This window comes from Camponotus floridanus, unplaced genomic scaffold (genome assembly GCF_003227725.1).
Source record: "Camponotus floridanus strain SB8 unplaced genomic scaffold, Cflo_v7.5 scaffold64, whole genome shotgun sequence".
Taxonomy (NCBI): domain Eukaryota; kingdom Metazoa; phylum Arthropoda; class Insecta; order Hymenoptera; family Formicidae; genus Camponotus; species Camponotus floridanus.
This window is the reverse complement of record NW_020229814.1, coordinates 220,496-239,072: the sequence shown is the minus strand read 5'-3', so window position 1 is coordinate 239,072 and position 18,577 is coordinate 220,496. Positions and strand designations below refer to the sequence as shown.

Genomic DNA, 18,577 nt, shown 5'->3' with positions numbered 1-18,577 from the left:
CAAAAAGAAGAAGTTAATATTTATTAAGATGATTTTGAGTAATCTTTAAGATGAATTTTGAGTAACCTTTTTTACAAAAAATTTGTCATTGTTCGTCATTGTTTATTAAAAAATTATTAATAAATAAAAATTCACGAAAAACGAAAATTGAAAATGTGAATTAAAAAGTATAATTTTAGATACAATTTATATAGATATTATTATTTAATAATGAATCCCTGGAAAGTCTGTGATATCTAATTTAATGTATTTATTGCATATTATTGCATTATATTATTATTATATATTTATTACATTGCAATAATGTCTATGTAATGAAATAAAAAATAAAAAAACATAAATTTTTGATAATTTTGTTTAATATATATTTATCTTCAAAAAATTAGAAAAATTTTGAAACAATTTAAATTTAAATTTAAACATGTGCCGTTGTTATTAATATTTTCTGTAGCTTATTTAAAGAAAAAATTCCTAAATAGTTTATTTTTATCAATCCTTATAAGAAGATTTGCATTCGCAAAAATTGATGTTAGACATAAAAAGTTATAACCTTTTGAAAAATTTTAAAGGAAAACTCTTTTATGAAATTTTTGCTTTAAATAAAAATTAAAAAATATATATTTTATTAAGTGTTGCTAAAAAAACTTATTTATTTTAGAAGTATTTATTAAAACGAAATTGCGTTATACATGTATTATGAAAATACCACACAGATTTTTGTAATGAAACAGTATTTTTATATAATAATTTATATCTTACTTTAAAATATCTATTAATGAACTTAAAATTATTAATATTCTTTTTTTTTATAAAAAGAACTCGAATCTTTTGACGCAAAATAAGGTCATATTTTATTTTTTGTTCTTAGATTTCCGTCTATTAGACGAAATTTTGTATTATATCAATTTACAATAGCTAGATTGCATCAATTCCACTGTAAAATATTAAAAGATGTTCTTATTTTACCTAATCTTTGTTATTAACTTATCGATATATATAAGTATTAACTATCGATATATATAAGTATTTAATCAATTAATCGAACGATTGCATTCGGCTTCGCTTTTCGTTCGGTATATATAAATATTTAACGAATTAATCGAACGATTGCATTCGGCTTGCCATTTTACTCGCCGCGTTACAGTGAATATCGCGCGAGAGAGGCATGCAACATGCGCGGCGTCGTGCACGATTTCGACCGTCCGCGCGCAGACGAAAAACGGCCAATTTATATCTCGACTTCCGGAGGCGATAGCGATTTCGTTCTTTTTGCATAAAATTCTACACCATTTCGCGGCACTACCGTTTAAATCTCGTCCCGATTGCCCGAGGAGCGGCTGACTTATAGTGAATATCCGAAATGTGCTTCTTGGACAGGGTGTCCGTCAATTATCGACCTTAACGAAATAAAGAAGTAGATTGGCTCAAATTAAGAAGGAATGACTTGTATTGTTTTGGGATTGTCGCAATAATTAATGAAATATTAAATAAAGAAGATCGGTCGATCTGCGTGAGTAGAAGCGCGCGGCGACGAGAGTCGTCTCACTGTAATCCGATACTACGAGCGCGGCGAAGCGGTCGGTGGGTCGCTCCAAGACATGATGGTGGTTTGCGATATATCGCAATACCGCACCGAAAAATGATCCGTCCTTTTAGTGGCGAGAAAATGATGCGCTATCATTTCCACACCACCTTGTAGTAGATAGCATGGTGCGCTTTTTTTATAGTGGTTTCCCCCATAGGCCTATTCCACTCTCAATTTGAAAATTATTCAAAATGCCATTACTATACGCTAAATATATCGTAAATGTAAAAAATTAATGATGACAGTACCTTTACAAAAATTGATCCATGATTTAAAATCCCTCGATAAAATATATTGCACACGTTGATAACTTTCTCTCTCTCTCTCTCTCTCTCTCTCTCTCTCTCTCTCTCTCTCTCTCTCTCTCTCTCTCTCTCTCTCTCTCTCCCCCTCTCCCTCCCCCCCCCCGCTTTTTCGTTCTCTCTTTCTGACAAGACAATTTAATTTTCAATTCTAATATATAAAAGGTCAAAACTTAAAAATTGTATACATTATATATATTTTTTACATATTTAAATTAGTTTATACTGAATGCATATTATTTAGCGACATATAATAAGTCGCGCGATGCAAGCGGCCTTTTATCCTTATTATTCACTGGATATTGAAAAAAAGAAAAAAAAACAAAATGACGTTTGTATCAACTTGTATCATTAAATAAAAATAAGTAATAAGTACCTATTATATTACTCTCTACGTTTTTATTTTATTTTTTCATAAATATATTTTTTATAAATATGTTTATGAAGAGAATCATTTTCAAACATTCTCTGTCATGTAGGTATTTAACCAATAACTTAGATATTTACTATAATATTTAAAATTTCTATATTACTAGTTGTTTCGTCAGGATATGTCAATATAAAAGTAGAAGTATCATTGCAATAGAAAGTTAATTTATTTGACACCATTGTTCATCATAACGGAGTCAATAACATTCGATATAGTTGTTTTTCAAATTAGTCAAGAAACTCGACTTCTGCGACACTCTATGTACGCTAGGGCAAGATGTAAATATTATAAATATTGCTGCGAGGTTAATAATATCATATTTTTCTCATATCCATAGTGAAGATGTCTATGACTACTTTATATCTGAAAAATGTAAAAGTATATATAATTTATAATTATGTAAATATACGTTTCACGTTTAATTCATTAACGAGATGTTGCATTATATATATATATATATATATATATATATATATATATATATTTTATAATTATTATATAAAATACTGATATCAAAAAACAAATTAAATAATTCATTTCAATCAGAATGACACTCTATTAGAATAATTATTTAGTGTATTACTAATATAATACACACATGATTATATACATAAAACCTCGTATGGAGAACGTGATATTTCTAAAACGTGTGAAATTACACTTTATACGATAATTCTTAAATTTTAATTTAAATTCTTAAATTTGTGAAAAATTTTTTGTATTTCTTTTATAATAAACAACGTGTATTTTCAAATTTTATACAAACTATAAACATTGCATAATGTAAGACGTAGCGCGGAATATATGCCTCGCATTATACGAAGGTCTACCGTATATATTTTTATTCGATTTATACAATCGAATAAATATCATGCAATATTTACTTCACAAATCATACAATATATGTATGTCATACAATATTTAAGCTCGTATAATAATAGAACGTGTCGGATGTCTTTCGTATGTTTACAATTAATATTCAAATAAACATTTTAATCAATGTTTTGGCAGCTATATAAATACCAAATATCCTGCGTGATAATAATAATTGACAATAACGTCGATATGTATATCATCGATTGGTATATTACAATTTGTTTCTAATAAATGATTATAATGATAATTTAATCGACGAATTTTGTGCCGGACAATACTACTAAATCGACACGCTTTTACAGCAATTTTCATAAGCTCTAAAAATACTTTTACTTGGCAAGATCCGTAGATACTTTATTAGCGACAAATCGACAAATTACTTTGGAAAAAAGATAGAATGAATTTTTTTGTCCTAAATATAAAAATATGAAAAAACAAATATAACTTATAAAATAACACACCATTTATAATAACATATAACTCAATCGTCTGTCAGAATCTTCATTCAAAACTAGCTTTTAAAATACAATTATATTTTGTGTATTAAATATAATATAAATATATGCATTAAAAGATTGTAAAACATTGATAAAAGCAAGTTGAGAATGATTTAAATCCGCATGCGAATCGTTTAACACATATCTTTGATTATATATTTTCGATAAAAAAAAGAAGTTTTCTTTCTCTCTTTTTTTAACACAGAACATAAATATGATTGAATCAAACTTTCGTGTTGAATTTTCTGAGCAACGCTAAGGATTAAATATCTATATAATAAGTTATTCGAATGTATGTAGTAAAAGTATGTAAAAACCGCGCGTCAAGAGCGCCATCACATCAGAAATGTATTTATGATACAGAGATATTTCAATATTAAAAATATAGTTCCTCTCTTTTCACGATAAGTTGTTGCTACCATTTGATAAGCACAGATGCAGAGTGAAAAACCTCATGTTTAGGTTTTAGGAAAATTTAAATTTAAATAAAGCTTGAGACTGTTTTTTTTTAAATACGATCGTAAATTGCATTATGGATTATAATAAGCGTAAATTATTATTATTATTATTATTATTATTATTATTATTATTATTATTATTATTATTATTATTATTATTATTATTGCGCTTATGAATCAAATCGATTTGTATAGACTTAATTTATTCGAGCATCTTAATCAAGTAACATATTATAATTCTGTAAGAGTATCCACTGACGCTCGAAGGCGAGATCTAGCGATATAATCTTCATGCCCTTTATTAGTTCCAATACCATCGATCCGAGAAAGAATTTCATCTTTCAAGGCTGCAAGTACCTTACGATCTTGTCTATTGTGAGCAGGCACATTTTGAAGAGCTTCCTGAACATCGGACAGGGCATCTTCTAATAAGCCTAAATCCACACGAGCCTTAGCTCTGGCATAGAATGCTTCGTAAGAAATGGAACGGACGCCAAGAGCTTCATCAGCGAGTTCGATAGCTTCGACGCATTCCTGTGAAAAAGAAATGCATTACATCGATGTAAAACTAAGAATAAATTTGAAATTTGAATTCATACAGCACAGCACATTTCAATTACGCTGCAGTAATGTTACAAGTTGCTCTAAGATTGTGTAAATATTGTGTAGGGATTGTGAAAACGTATAACTCAACAACATTTCAAGAAGAAAAAGCAACTTATACAGCATAGAACATTGCAGCAAGATGATAATATTATTGCAATATTGCTGCAATGTTGTTATAATGTTCCATGCTGTGTAGGTAAATCCAAGCAATGTCAAGAAATCTTGTATTATACTAACATTCATCTTGCGTTTACATCGGCTGAGATTTAGAAGAAAATTCAATCGAAGCTGTGTAAAAGTTTGCAGCTGCAGCATCATATGACTTTGCTCTTGTCCTTGGCAATCTTCTTCCGGCGAGGCTGGAAATTTTCTAAGAGCATATGCGTAACGATGCGACGCTTCCTTTAATCTATTCTTCCGATACAAAACGTTGCCGTCTTCTAAAAGCTTATTTAGCAGGATTATTAAAACGTCCGACTTTCCCGCCGCCATAGCCCATGTGGCAGGACCCAGTTTAGCGCCACGACGCAGAAAACATTGGACCACCGGTATATTACGACATCCAATAGCACGGTCCAAAGGTCGCATGCCGTGAAGATCGACGTGTTCTACCGCGGCTCCCTTTTCGAGTAACAACTGTACCAATTTTGGATTACCCTGTATATAATTTTGTGAATATTAGAGATCGCGATACACGTGATAATGATATATTTGCATATAAATAAAATAGACTCTACCTGAAATGCGGCCAAATCCAAAGGAGTCCTACCAGTATTGTCATTCGTACTAACATTGGCGCCACGATCAAGCAACATCTGTACGATGATTACGCGTCCTCTAAGGCAAGCCCAACCGAGAGCAGTAAGTCCTTCCTTGTCTTTTGTTTCTAAAATCGATCCTTTATCGAGGAACAATTCGATAAGATTGGTGTGACCTTCGGAAGCAGCCAGCATTAACGCGGTGCGACCATCAGGATCGCGTTGTTCCAGAAGCGATATAGCTTCGTCCAATATTGCGTCCGTGCTAATGGATAGATCTCCTGAAGAATAATAATTTAACAATTATAAAGCCAATCTCTTTCGGATAGTAAGTACGTTGAATAATTTCAATCACAAGTTATACTATAAAAAGAAAAAAGCAAACCTTGTAAAAGTCGTTCAGCAGTACCCCAATGTCCTTCCTTGGCGGCGAGCATGAGAGGGGAAAGGCCTTTCGCATTTACAGCAGTAGGATTAGCACCGCGGGCCAAAAGTGCGGAAACTGTTGCAGTCGAGCCATTCGCAGCGGCGATCGTTAAAGCGGTTTCACCTATCAATGTATCGGGACGATCTACAATCACTTCAGCCATGTCTAAAAGATATTCCACAACAGCTTCGTGGCCTTGCGAAGCAGCTGCAACAACGGCTTGTTGGGCAGCTTCTTCTCTGCCTATTTCTGACGCCCCGCTTTCCGATTTATTCTCACCGGCTGGTAAGATCCAATCGCAAGCAAGAAGATACCCAACCACGGACAATCTTCCGTGCCTCGCCGCGTGTACTAGAGGACATTGGCCAGCCATATCCGCGTGTCCTAACAAGGCTCCAGCGGCAGCCAATCTATCAAGTACATTACAATAAGCAATTGCACTGCATTGTTCTGAAGACTTATAAAAACTTTACCTTCTCACAACGTCACAGTGTCCTCGGGCAGCTGCCAGCGATAACGCGGTACAGCCTTGACTATTAGTCAGTTCGACATCGGCACCAAATTCGAGAAGAAGGGATACCATCTCGACAAAACCCTCGTGCGCGTACATACATAAAACCGGTGCGTTACCCAAATACTCAGTTATATGATTCGGCGATGCACCTGCCAGCAGGAGCAACCGCGACACCTTCACATTTGGACTGTAGATATTCCGAAGCGTGCATAACGCTGAAGAGATGCATTCGGTCGACAAAGTCAGCCAGATAGCCTGAAGATAGATGAATGGGGCTTGGTTAAGTTTTTACACAGTAAAAAATTTTGTGTTAAATTTCACATGTCCCAATTTATCCACTCTAATTTTAATGTCAATTTAACAGAAGGCAAGTATGTAAATAAATAACACAAGTAATATGTTTAAAAATTAACACAAAGGTATAACTTAAACTTTATCTGGAAATAAAGTTTATGTTAAATTAACATATTTATAATGTTAAATTTAATTAAAAGAAAATGTTATTTTTATATTTTTATGATAAATAACAGAAGAGATATGTCGATTTAACATATGGAAACTTTTATAGAGAGAAAAATAACACAATTTATCTGTTCATTTTAACATATAACATATTTCATCAAAAATTCGTGCATTTACATATTAATTGTGTTGTTTTAACTCTTAGAAACGGTGAATATTAACTCAACGCAGAAATGTCAAAATAACACAACGATAATATGTTACGTTAACATAAGAGTATGTGTAAAATTTAAACACAAAAATTTTTACACGAAAAAATTTTAACAGAAATACAAAATGTTTTTTTACCGTATAGGTACGTTACATCATGTTAATTATATGCCTACTTGTATATATACATATCTACCTGCTTATACATACTTGTATACCTACTTGTAAATCGCGCGAAGGCCAACATGGAGCTACACCTCTATAAACGTGCGCTTTTAATACGTGATGACCTAATTCCAAGGTTTTATCACCATCTAATGGCGCTTGAAGGCGGGATAGTCTGAACGCTATCGCCGCGTGGCCGAGTCTATAGTCACACAGGAACTTTGTCGATTCCCCTTCATCCCTTCTCATCAACCATTCCCTGAACGACGGATGGAAGAACATGTAGGTATCATCTAGACGTTTCACGAGAAAACCAGAGAGCATCTGATAAAAAAAAATATTATTACATTAAATAAGCGGGCGAATACATGTTGCGACTTGCATAAAATTTACATTACTCTATACAATTTAAAAGTATAAATAACTGTTAAACGAATCAACAAGTAATCGTAGAAGAACGTTTTGCAACTGAACAAAATAATTATTTTTTTTATTTATTTCATATATATATATTTAATGATCGATTTTTAAATATTTTTTATTATTAGATTACTGTAAAACCTATATGATTTACATGACATCATTGGAAAAAGACAGAGAGAAAATAGACTTAAATCATATTGATTAAAAAAAAATAAAGTGTATAAATATTATATAATGTATTTAAAATATAAACACTTGCCTTGAATCTCTGTAAAAAGTCTTCCCATGAGATAAAATGATCTATATTTAAAGAATTTACGGAATAGAAAATTTCAAGTAAGGTCAGTGGATACAGAGCTGCCAAACAGACAGCCAGAAGAGGTTGCACTTTATCGAACGAAGCTACCGTAGGAAATCTCAGATTAAAATGCAACTGAAAGATCTGCGCGAGAGAGACCGGTAGTACCTAAGGGATAAAATAGCGTTATTCGTCATTTTTTTTGCTACCTTTTCATGATATAATCAAGAAACAAAACAATTGATATAATTTACGATTATATTCTGATTATAATTAAAAATATCCTCGTATGTTTACCTTATAACTTGCAGATTTAGCGACTAAATGGCCGCTCTCGATAAGATCGAGCGACAGTTTGGCGAAGAGGAAGCTGCCTTTAGCTAGAGCAAGCAGATGCGAAGCAAATCTCGTTTGATTCGCGCTGCACGATGATTCCGTCTTGCCATTCACTGACGCAGTCACGTTCGCCTGTATGGAGGGACTCTGTGCGAGTCTGTAACCGACATAATCGGACAAATCTTTTGCGATACTATTACCAATCGCATCATTCGCAGTCTTATCTAACGAAATTCTCGTGTATGGCAGTTGCTTCGCACAATCCAACAACTGCGTCCTGACTGTGCAAACAATCTTCAACCAACTGGGAATGTTAGGTGCATGTCTCGTCAGAAAAGAAGCTATAGTATCGCCTCTATCTGGCCTGTGGTATTCCGCTTCACAAACGGCGTCAATTAATATTACCTAAAAATAAGATGTATCGATGTTTACGATATAATAAAATGTTTTACTAAGTAATTATCAACGAAGAAACAATTTCAATTTCAAAATGATATGTTGATTCGGCTTTTTACCTACCATATTCGAGACTGGTAGTCTATTGGTTTTCTTCAAGGTGGAAAGCGGTTCGATAATACCCCTCGAGAGTGCGAGATCCGGATCAACGGTACATTCCCTTTGCGATAACGAGCCTTGAAGGTGAGGCTCGGACAATAGATATTCTCTATACGAGATCAATTGAGGAGCCTGGCAAAGTTGCGCCGCTAGTGAATGAATTAAATCCGGCACTAGACAGGTACTATTGTTATCGGCTTGACAAAAATGATATGCCACAACGTGTGAAGCTAATTCGCGAACCTGCAATACGTTGTGATCAATTTGTGCTTTTCTTATAAAGATACAAAATTAAAGAAAACGCCCGTAAAATGCTCCTTACTTTTTCGTTGGTATGTCGAATATTAGCTTGAAGAGTTGTGTTACTACTTTGTCTCTCCTTCTCGTCGCATTCCTCACTCATCTCCGAAGATCTATCCAACTGTTCCCTCCTTCTCCCAAAACAACTGTGTTCCACTAGTTGCAGTACAAGCGCAGTCTTTCCTGTGCCCGGCGATCCAGAGATCAGAATGCCGGGACTAGAGCCATTGATCACAGATTCCAATTCGTGTAACAACCATTGCCGTCCGGCGAAGAGCGGATCCTCCTCTAGTAACGGCACTTCGAAGAACAACGGCTTCAGGGTCAATTGCGCTGCATGATGTTGAATGAAACGTACTAGAATTTTAACGCATACGGATCTTTATTACTTGCCGTTCAAGTATTTACATATAAGGAAAAACGATATAGTACATCCTACATTTGTTTAAATCAATATAAAATTTATGATAAACGGATTTTATTAATTTTTGATTAATTGAAGTATTCTAATTGAGATCAAATTTTGGAAAATATTGAAGAAGAAAAACATTTTCTTTCGGATTTCAGTGAAAAAAATTATATAATAACTATAATTAGCAAAAATATAATTTTCTTTTTAATTATGAAATTCAATAAAACAAAAATTTTAACTCAATAAAAATATTGATCAAATATTTAGGATCTTTCTCTATTTTCAAAAAAAGTATATATTCCAAAAAAAACATTAACACTCATTTGCAGCACCCTGATTTTTATCAAACATTATTTCTAACAATGCTTCTTTATTCTATTCCATCTTTGTAATTTTTCTTTTACACGTTTTGTTAGTCTGCTAGAAAAATAATTTAAAAAATGTTACAATAGAGCTTAAAAGGCATATTATATTCCCATGTGGAACATTTTTACATTTTTAAATGAATACATCCTCATATGTATCAAATAGAAAAAACGATTTTGTTATATTTGATACATTTATACCTTCAAAAATACAGCAAGAACATAATAAATATAATGACAATTACTTTTTTATGAAATAAAAAATAATTTTAAAATATTTAATAAATTTTACAACTCTTTTCATTAAAAATTATTGATTTTGTAATTTTTTTATATGTAAAATCATATTTAGAGCAGTTCTATGCGATTTCTTAATTGATTGTATATTGTCATATATCGATTCCCATTTCAATGATTATTCGTAAGTTCATTATATTTAAGTAGAATATTTGTCGGGACATATTATACTATTATATCCTATAAAGAGTGGTTTATTACATTTAGCATCCGCTGAAGCCTTAATGTTGCTAGCTCTCGCTGATCTCCGAGTGCAAGATCGTCTGTTCCTCAACTGACCAAGCTCATCGGCTTGACCTGTCTGCGCGGCATTGGCAGAGTGCCTTCTAGATGCGAGAGGACTCGAACCACTACCATTTGACAGACCAGAAACAGACACCGACATGGACATAGACATCGATGTGGACGCGGATAATGACGTGGAAATGGATGCCAGGCTACCGGCGCTGTCACAGTCTCTGGACTTGGCCTTTCCCTTGGTTTTGGCCTTTGGTTTGACGGGGCATCGCAGCGCTGCTGCGGCTTCTGCTTCACTTGATGTACCCGTTAATGTTGAGACCGGACTCGTGTTCGTTGAGGCCAGTGTCTGCGTTTCGAAGCTAGTCAGACTACTGAATGAAGCTGCCGAGCTGTCGTGTCCTGGGACTGCCGGAGTTCGCGAGGAGGGACATGCGTTTGATTCTGAACTCACATTCGCACGACCGGATCCTAGCAGCAGACCCAATCTCATGTACAGATCCGACTGCGACGATTTCCTGGTTTTCGAAGATAGCGGTTTCACGCAACCGCCCTCGTCATCTACAAGACAGAAAAGCTAGTTATGACTATTATCAGTATAAAAGACGATTCAATCCAGTTCAGGCAGTGTTGATCTAAATGTTTCAAAAATCAATAGGCAAAACCAAAATCACACTCTACCATTCAAGCACATTCAGGCGAACGCTCGGTTATCGCTCGAAGTTCATTTCGAATTGACGTGAACTACAGTTGTGACTATTGTATGTAAAGTTGCACGGCAATTACATTCGTAAACATTTCGCTATATTGATCCATTTTTATTTTTTGCATCTGCCTAAATATATTATTATGTTTTAATATAATGAGCACGCTGCAAAATCTAAAAAGAACAAATGCTACATCCAAGGATTTCAAATAATACGATAATAACAAAAAAACAAATGCTACATCCAAGGATTTCAAATAATGCGATAATACAAATATTTAGTGCTTTAAATATATTACGCATTCTGTCGAATTATTCAGCAATCTTCAATTTTTTATTCTTTTTGGTTAAGGAAAAATTATATAATTTAACATTTTATACATAATTTAACAAGATGATAGAACTTTGGCAAATTGGGATTTCAAATCAGAGTAAATACGAAAATTTAATTTATGACTTAAAAATTACATTATATGATATTATTGAAAATGTGAAGATACATTTATAAAAGATATTATTATCATCTAGTTCGACAAAAGAACCAAGAATTATATGAATTGGAACAAATCTGACAAAAACAATTATAATTTAAAAAAATACAAAATGTGCATATATCATGCTGCTAAAGTGAGGCACTACAAGAGATGTTATCGCGAAAGAGACATATTCGTGCGAGCGAACACTTGTAAAAAATTCGCGCATAATGATTTTTAAGGGTCCATCTATTCTAATAGTATGAAAAATTGATGATTTTTACTAATCCTTAAAAAAAATCTGAAATTAATCTTTTTGACATTTTACATCTGATATTATATTTTAAATCTTGAATATTCAATTTGTTTTAATTAAATACAGGCTCTATCCGTAGCGTGTGAGAAAATGTACAATTCGACAATGTAAAATGCTGCTTCTCATATAATTATATAAAATAAAAAAAATTGATTTAGATTTACTGCGTAGAATATTTATAATATAATATTGAATCTAATTTTAATATAGTGTCATCTTAAAATTAGATATTTCAATTTTGCTGAAAATTATTTATTTCTTGAATGTCATAAAAATATTAATTATTAATTTTCTAAATTCTAATTAAGTTCAGTATTCTCAAAAAAGTGTTCTCTTATTAAGAAAAAAATTGAAATTATTTAGTCGTATAATTCAGTCTATAAAGTTCTTTCAAGACATTTGCCATATCAATTTTGAAAACAGTATTTTAAGAAAAACGCGTTTCAAGTTTTGCAAACTTCAAGATCCTGCACGCCATCCTATTCAGTCTTAACTCTATTAATTTTGTGAATTTTTCAATAAAGTTTGAAAGACAACACTACTCTTAGAAAATATAAAAAAATCAATTTTTTTGATTTTCTAAATTAGATTGGACCCTTAATGTTTCTTTGCATTATTATAATTCACAAACTACAAGCATCTCGAATATGTTTCAACAGCAATACACATGGAATTTGAAAGGATCTCCCTGCCTGCGACTTTGTCTGACGAGCTGATAAGCTGATTTAGCCCGTCGCTAGCTGTGCCTTGACTGCTACTCCACAGAGACTTGATTTTTCCCAGGACAACGCCGGGCCATCTCGCTTTTCCTTCCAAGGACGAAGTCATCCAAGCTGCATGCGCGCGTGTGGGTTTTTATATGAGATTTATAAAGATATACCACGCGACTTCAATCGTTAAATTTTTCCTTCGAGCAAGTATGACATGGAAATTTATATTTTATTAAAAAAAAAAGAAATAAACATACCTGATAACGCGGAAGGGTTGTCATTCGTGATCGGTTCGGGCGAGGATGTTGTACGTCTAGAGGATCTCTGGGCGGCGAAGGAGCTTCTGAGCACTTTCGGGTTAAGAAAGAATCTTTTTCGTTGATTTGGCGGCGTAGGACAACCTACAACATCGATTTTATGTTCTTAATAATAAATATTTCGGATATATAGACATAAAATAGAATTTAGATTATACATCTCAACGTACTTTGTGTCATTTCAAGTTTTTGTTGACCTTGAAAGATAGAAGAATCTGGAAGCTGTGAAACCTTGCTTCTCAAGTTCTTCCCCATCGCTGCCAACGAGACATTTTCTACTCCAGCTCGCTGCTGAAAAATAATAAAGTAATAAATAATTAACAAGATTGATAATTTATTATTGGCAATTTGATGTAGCATGATCAGCAAAAAAATAATTAAATTCATTTATTCTTTTATAGCATCGCTTCTTTCTAGTCATGAATATTATACAATATTAAACGATATCTTTTTTCAATTATGTGCAAATTAACTAACAAAATATATATGACAAATTTTATATTAAAAATATACGAGATATATTAAAAATAAATTTAGTTTGTCTGATTTAAATATCTGTTTAAAATTTGAGCGAGATTTTTTCTGATTGGTTTAAAGTTTATATAATTTTTATATTTATTTCAATTTTTACAAAAAATAATACATTGCAGTAGCTGTCAATCAATTTGACAAAAAAATATTAAAAGATAGATCAAATTTTTATGTATTTTTATATTATTATATTAAGTATTATATTAAGTATTTTAATGTTATATTATATATTAAGAAATATATTAACATACACATACACGCACGCACGCGCATACGCATACGCACGTACACTTATACACACATTTTTATTTTTTACAAGAAATATTCACATTCAATTCTTCCGTCATTAATTAAAAATTATTAATTACAAACATTTTTTCATATGTGATACTTTGCAATTGAAAATTTTAATCGAAAATATACATTAATTAATAATTATAATTTAAAGAATCCCATCGGTTGATTAGCGAAGTGCGTTCTCGAATTACTAGAATACGAACATCGTAAAGGGGTGCACGTTCCCGATGCACTGTCGCGAATGTACGAAACTATCGACGAAATATACATTGCGAAATATACATTGTTGCAATTATCAGAGATACATGATTCACGTATTCGAGATATCGGCATCGCGTAAACCTCGGTTGGAAAATCGAGAACAAAGCTGTATTTTCGAAAGCCCAAATCGTATCACAAGTTGTCGACGATTTCGAACATTGGATTATATTTTAATTTTAATATTTTTTTGTTATACATTTCATAAATGCTGAAAAGTTATCATAAATATTTAAAATGTATACTTTTGTACGAGCTTTGAAAAAAATAAAAGCATAATTCCATTTGGTCGAAAAAATTATAATATTTACAAATATTACATTTTCTTGAAATAATATTTTAGGAAGCAGAAAAAAATTTTTTAAATATCTTTAATTTATTTTTTAATATAGCAGGTCAAACGGAAGGGAAAATCTATCATGTTATTTTTCCTTATCGTTGATAATAGACTTACGTGCATAATCCGCGACGGCAGATTAGCCCTCGTGGTGATTTTGGTGCGTGGTAGCCTGGGGCTGCCGCAGAGAGAATTCACCGTCGATGACTCATCGAGCCAACCGTCTGTGGGCGCGAAAACAGACAGCGGAGTCGCGGAAACAGTGAACTCGTCCCTGAAAGTTGGTTCCTCCAGTCTATCATCGTTGTTGAGATCGTAGCCGTGCAAGCAAAGCGGACAGGCCTCGTTCCGAAACAGGCAGGAGTAGCAACGCTCGTGACCGCAGGAGTCGATCAGACGACGTTTCTTGCCCTTGTCGAACGGCATCTCGCAAGATGGACACGTGGATCCGCCCAGCATCCCCGTTGACTCGACCAATGCTCGTATCTGCGCCAGGTCTACAAAGGATAATTTCACATTTTCTCATTATTAACTTTTTATTATTAATTCAAAGATTGTACACGATTTAATGTGAATAATTTATCGAAATTTCTTATAAATTTAGTGAAGGAGATAGAAAATAATTTGAGGCCTAGAGAAAAATGAAACACCTATGGATAATTCAAAATTTTATTTATACAAGCTTACGTGTCAATATAGTCAATATTTCCTTTCTCGGTTTTTCTTACAGCTCTTAATTTGAAATAGGATCTTAACAAATTCTGAAATAAATTAGAGTCGACTTCCATATCGTTTCTTGAATTAAGCATGAAAATATTTTAGATTCTGAAAGACAATCAAGATTCCCATGTTTCAAGAAAGAAATGATAACAAATATTCTCGAGCAACTTTGCTTGCACATTTCCAAGAAGTATTAAAAAATGAAATTCGACATTAAAAAAAATTGATTTCAGAATTTGTTACGACTTGAACGTGGAAAACCTACTGATTGTTGTACACATAAATTTATGTTAAATAAAATATACGGTCGAAGAAATATTAGATTTTTACGTGTTGCATTTTTCTTTAGACTTCTAAAATGATTATTTTCCATTCCGTATGAAGAAGTAAGTGCAAGAAAGTTATATGAGAGAAACAAGAATATCCTCTTCCGCGAATCAAATCGAATCGAGTCAGTGTGCCACTTTATGAGACCGCTGGTCTTTTGACAGTAGGCCTATCTGTCATGATGAACAACCCGTTCGCAGCTCGATATCTCGGAGAGACACGGTTCGACCAACGACAATGCTCGTTCATCACGAATGCGCAGATAAATTGAATAGAACGCGAATTGGAGAAGCCATATGAAGCGTTCTAGAAAGTAAGGTCAAGAGGGGATTTCTGTGCGCTCGATCGTGTTTATATAGTTTAGTAAGTTCAATGCATATTCTTCTGGATATCCTTCCGGATTTTTTTTTCGTAATCGCTTTGGCTGGCAGAAATGCACATTTTTGCAAAATTTTTTCCAATTTTTTAACATAAATATACATAACGTATAAACATAAATATTTAAGAATCTCATCTGTGCCTCTCTCCGCGAACACACAAAGATCGCGGATAAAGTGCGGCAAATAGGGAAACGGGAAGAGAAAAGGAAGTCGCACGACCCCTTCAAGCCGGTAACTCCGCGTGAGACAGGTGCAACTACGCAACCCGGGTTACCGTAAGCTGGGTCAACGCACTTGAGTCTGGTGCAGAGACCCCGCTTCCACTTGTAAACTCGCGCATCGGTGTCGTTTTCTCCGGACTGGTGAGCTTCACTGACTCATACATACTCCTCGTTTCCAGTCGTATTTCGTGTTTAGTCCAGTCGTGCGTTGATAGACACCAATTGATATCTATTGGATACGATATCATTGAGTGTTATCTGATCTACTCCGTTTAATCTGGGAAAACATGAGAAACTTGGAACTTTCAGGAATTTTTTTATAAAAAAATCAAGGAATTCTCATGGGATTTTATTGAAATTCAGGAAATGTTTTAAAAAATTTTCTTTTCGATTATTTCGCTCTTATATTGTAAACAGACTACTAATCTACTAATAAGTCAAATTGTAAGAATTGTGCTTTTTAGATATATGTATATAAATGAACAGATCCATATTAAACTGGCCCCCACCAACGCCAAATAAAGTTTCATTTATTAAATAATTTAGTGCTAATTATGTGTTAATTTATTGCCATAGTCCAGATTTTGTTGCTTAAAGCGTTTAGCAGAAAATTACGTATGAAGTGAAGGAGGGACATTAGCATAATGAAAAAAATATATAAAATACTCCAATTAAAAAATCAATTACACTAGAAATTGTTGCTTCAAAATCATGTAAAAACATTTTGGGAAAATTGTGTTATTGAATTAAAATCAACATTCCATAAGTATCGCCGAGCGATGCTATTCATTTGTACAAGAGAAAAGTAACTAAAAGAATTTGTTGCTCGCATGTTTTTGGTGTCAAAACAATCTGTAGACATTATACTATCAAAATATGTAAGAGACTGAATTTGTTGCTCGATTTAAACTATTAAAAATCAACACTTTATTGCCACGAGCTCTATATGGCGCGCATTAATATAACATAAATTAACTAAAAGATGGCATACACAATTTTTCCAAAATGTTTTTACATGATTTTGAAGCAACAAAATAACAATAAATTCTAGTGTAATTGGAGCAATTTATATATTTTTTTTATTATGGGGACTAGCTTAATGTCAAGCTGGCCCTCCCCCACTTCAAACGTAATTTTCTGCTAAACGGTTTGAGCAACAAAATTTGGATTACAACAATAAATTATCACATAATTAGCACTAAATTATTTAATAAATAAGACTTTATTTGGCGTTGGTGGGAGTGGGGGGACAGCTTAATATGGGTACTGAACAAAGTTAAGTCAAAAATTAATAAATCTAATACATTTCGAAATTTATAAATTTGACTGCATTAAACAAAGCATTTTAGTCTTTTAAAATATACGATTAATAATTAATTTATGAGTGAACTGAAGATTTGCCATGTAGAATTAAAATTTTTATTTTCATGAATTTTTGTGTATACTGTTACTATAAAATTTTCGTAGAATATTCATTATAAAAAAATTTTTATTTTCATGAATTTTTGTGTATACTGTTGCTATAAAATTTTCGTAGAATATTCATTATAAAAAAATTAGTACAACATTAAATCCAATATTTACGATTTTGAGAATTGTATTCTACACGGCAAATCTTTACTTTAACTCACACAAATTAAATATAAATTTTATATTTTAAAATGTTACAAGCATTTTGCGCAATATCAAATTCATAAATTTTAAAATATATGAAATTTATTAATTTTTGTCGTATCTAATTCGTTTAAAGTTGCTAATTTAATCTTTAACCTTTTTACACAAAAAATACAGAAACATAATAAAAATTGAAAACAAAAATAAAATTGATTTAAATTTAAATATATAATAATTTAAATCGGTTAAGCGACATACAACACAAATTTTGAGATACATCTTTTTATGAATGAACAATATCTGTTTTCGCGACACTATCATAATTTTTTTGGACATAGACTCGAGGGGAAAAAAATCTATTTAATTGCACGAGATTTTGGCGATTAAATTTTCTATTATTCCTTATTAATTGTTATTAACTTTACTTTTTTAATTGCGCTAATGAATCGATGAGATTAAATCTAGATTAAAAAGTAACAAAGCATCGCATTAAATCTCATTCTTGGAAAAGTCATCTAAAGAAGTGATCTTAAATCGTGTATAGAGAAAGTCGCTTCCTTTCGACATCAGTCATTGTTAAAGTGAATCGATTCTTTATGCTGGCGCCGGTGAAACAAGATATCATGACATCGACGATTTTGTAACGATAATTCCGTGCAAATATTTAGCACAAGCAGAACTCTTTGTGCGAAAAATTTTTTGGAGTAATATTTTGTAAAAAAAAAATGAAAATAAAAAACTATATAAAAACCATATTAGATACATTCGAATTTGTTCGTTCGATTCACTCGTGACGACCGATGATATACGATGTGTCCAGTCGACCGACATCGACTGAAGCGAGAACGGGGGCGATT

The 18,577-nt window shown here is 32.6% G+C and overlaps 1 protein-coding gene across 5 annotated transcripts in view; it reads right to left on the bottom strand.

Moving 5' to 3' along the window:
* Positions 1-4,294: 4,294 nt before the first annotated feature.
* LOC105247979 (protein TANC2) overlaps positions 4,295-18,577 on the bottom strand; it is a 43,110-nt gene continuing 28,827 nt past the window's right edge. For 2 of the 5 annotated variants that reach the window (XM_011252468.3, XM_011252469.3), the window contains 15 exons: positions 14,576-14,955; positions 13,206-13,326; positions 12,976-13,119; positions 12,701-12,841; positions 10,478-11,074; positions 9,225-9,559; positions 8,867-9,145; positions 8,309-8,752; positions 7,973-8,179; positions 7,348-7,614; positions 6,413-6,708; positions 5,898-6,349; positions 5,492-5,793; positions 4,992-5,411; positions 4,380-4,682 (listed from right to left, as the gene is read on the bottom strand). In XM_011252468.3, the coding sequence (XP_011250770.1) occupies positions 4,380-4,682; positions 4,992-5,411; positions 5,492-5,793; positions 5,898-6,349; positions 6,413-6,708; positions 7,348-7,614; positions 7,973-8,179; positions 8,309-8,752; positions 8,867-9,145; positions 9,225-9,559; positions 10,478-11,074; positions 12,701-12,841; positions 12,976-13,119; positions 13,206-13,326; positions 14,576-14,955 (4,688 nt within the window). Of the gene's footprint in view, positions 4,683-4,991; positions 5,412-5,491; positions 5,794-5,897; positions 6,350-6,412; positions 6,709-7,347; positions 7,615-7,972; positions 8,180-8,308; positions 8,753-8,866; positions 9,146-9,224; positions 9,560-10,477; positions 11,075-12,700; positions 12,842-12,975; positions 13,120-13,205; positions 13,327-14,575; positions 14,956-18,577 lie in introns of all 5 variants that reach the window. The other 3 variants (XM_025413259.1, XM_020026455.2, XM_011252470.3) reach the window with 3 other exon arrangements.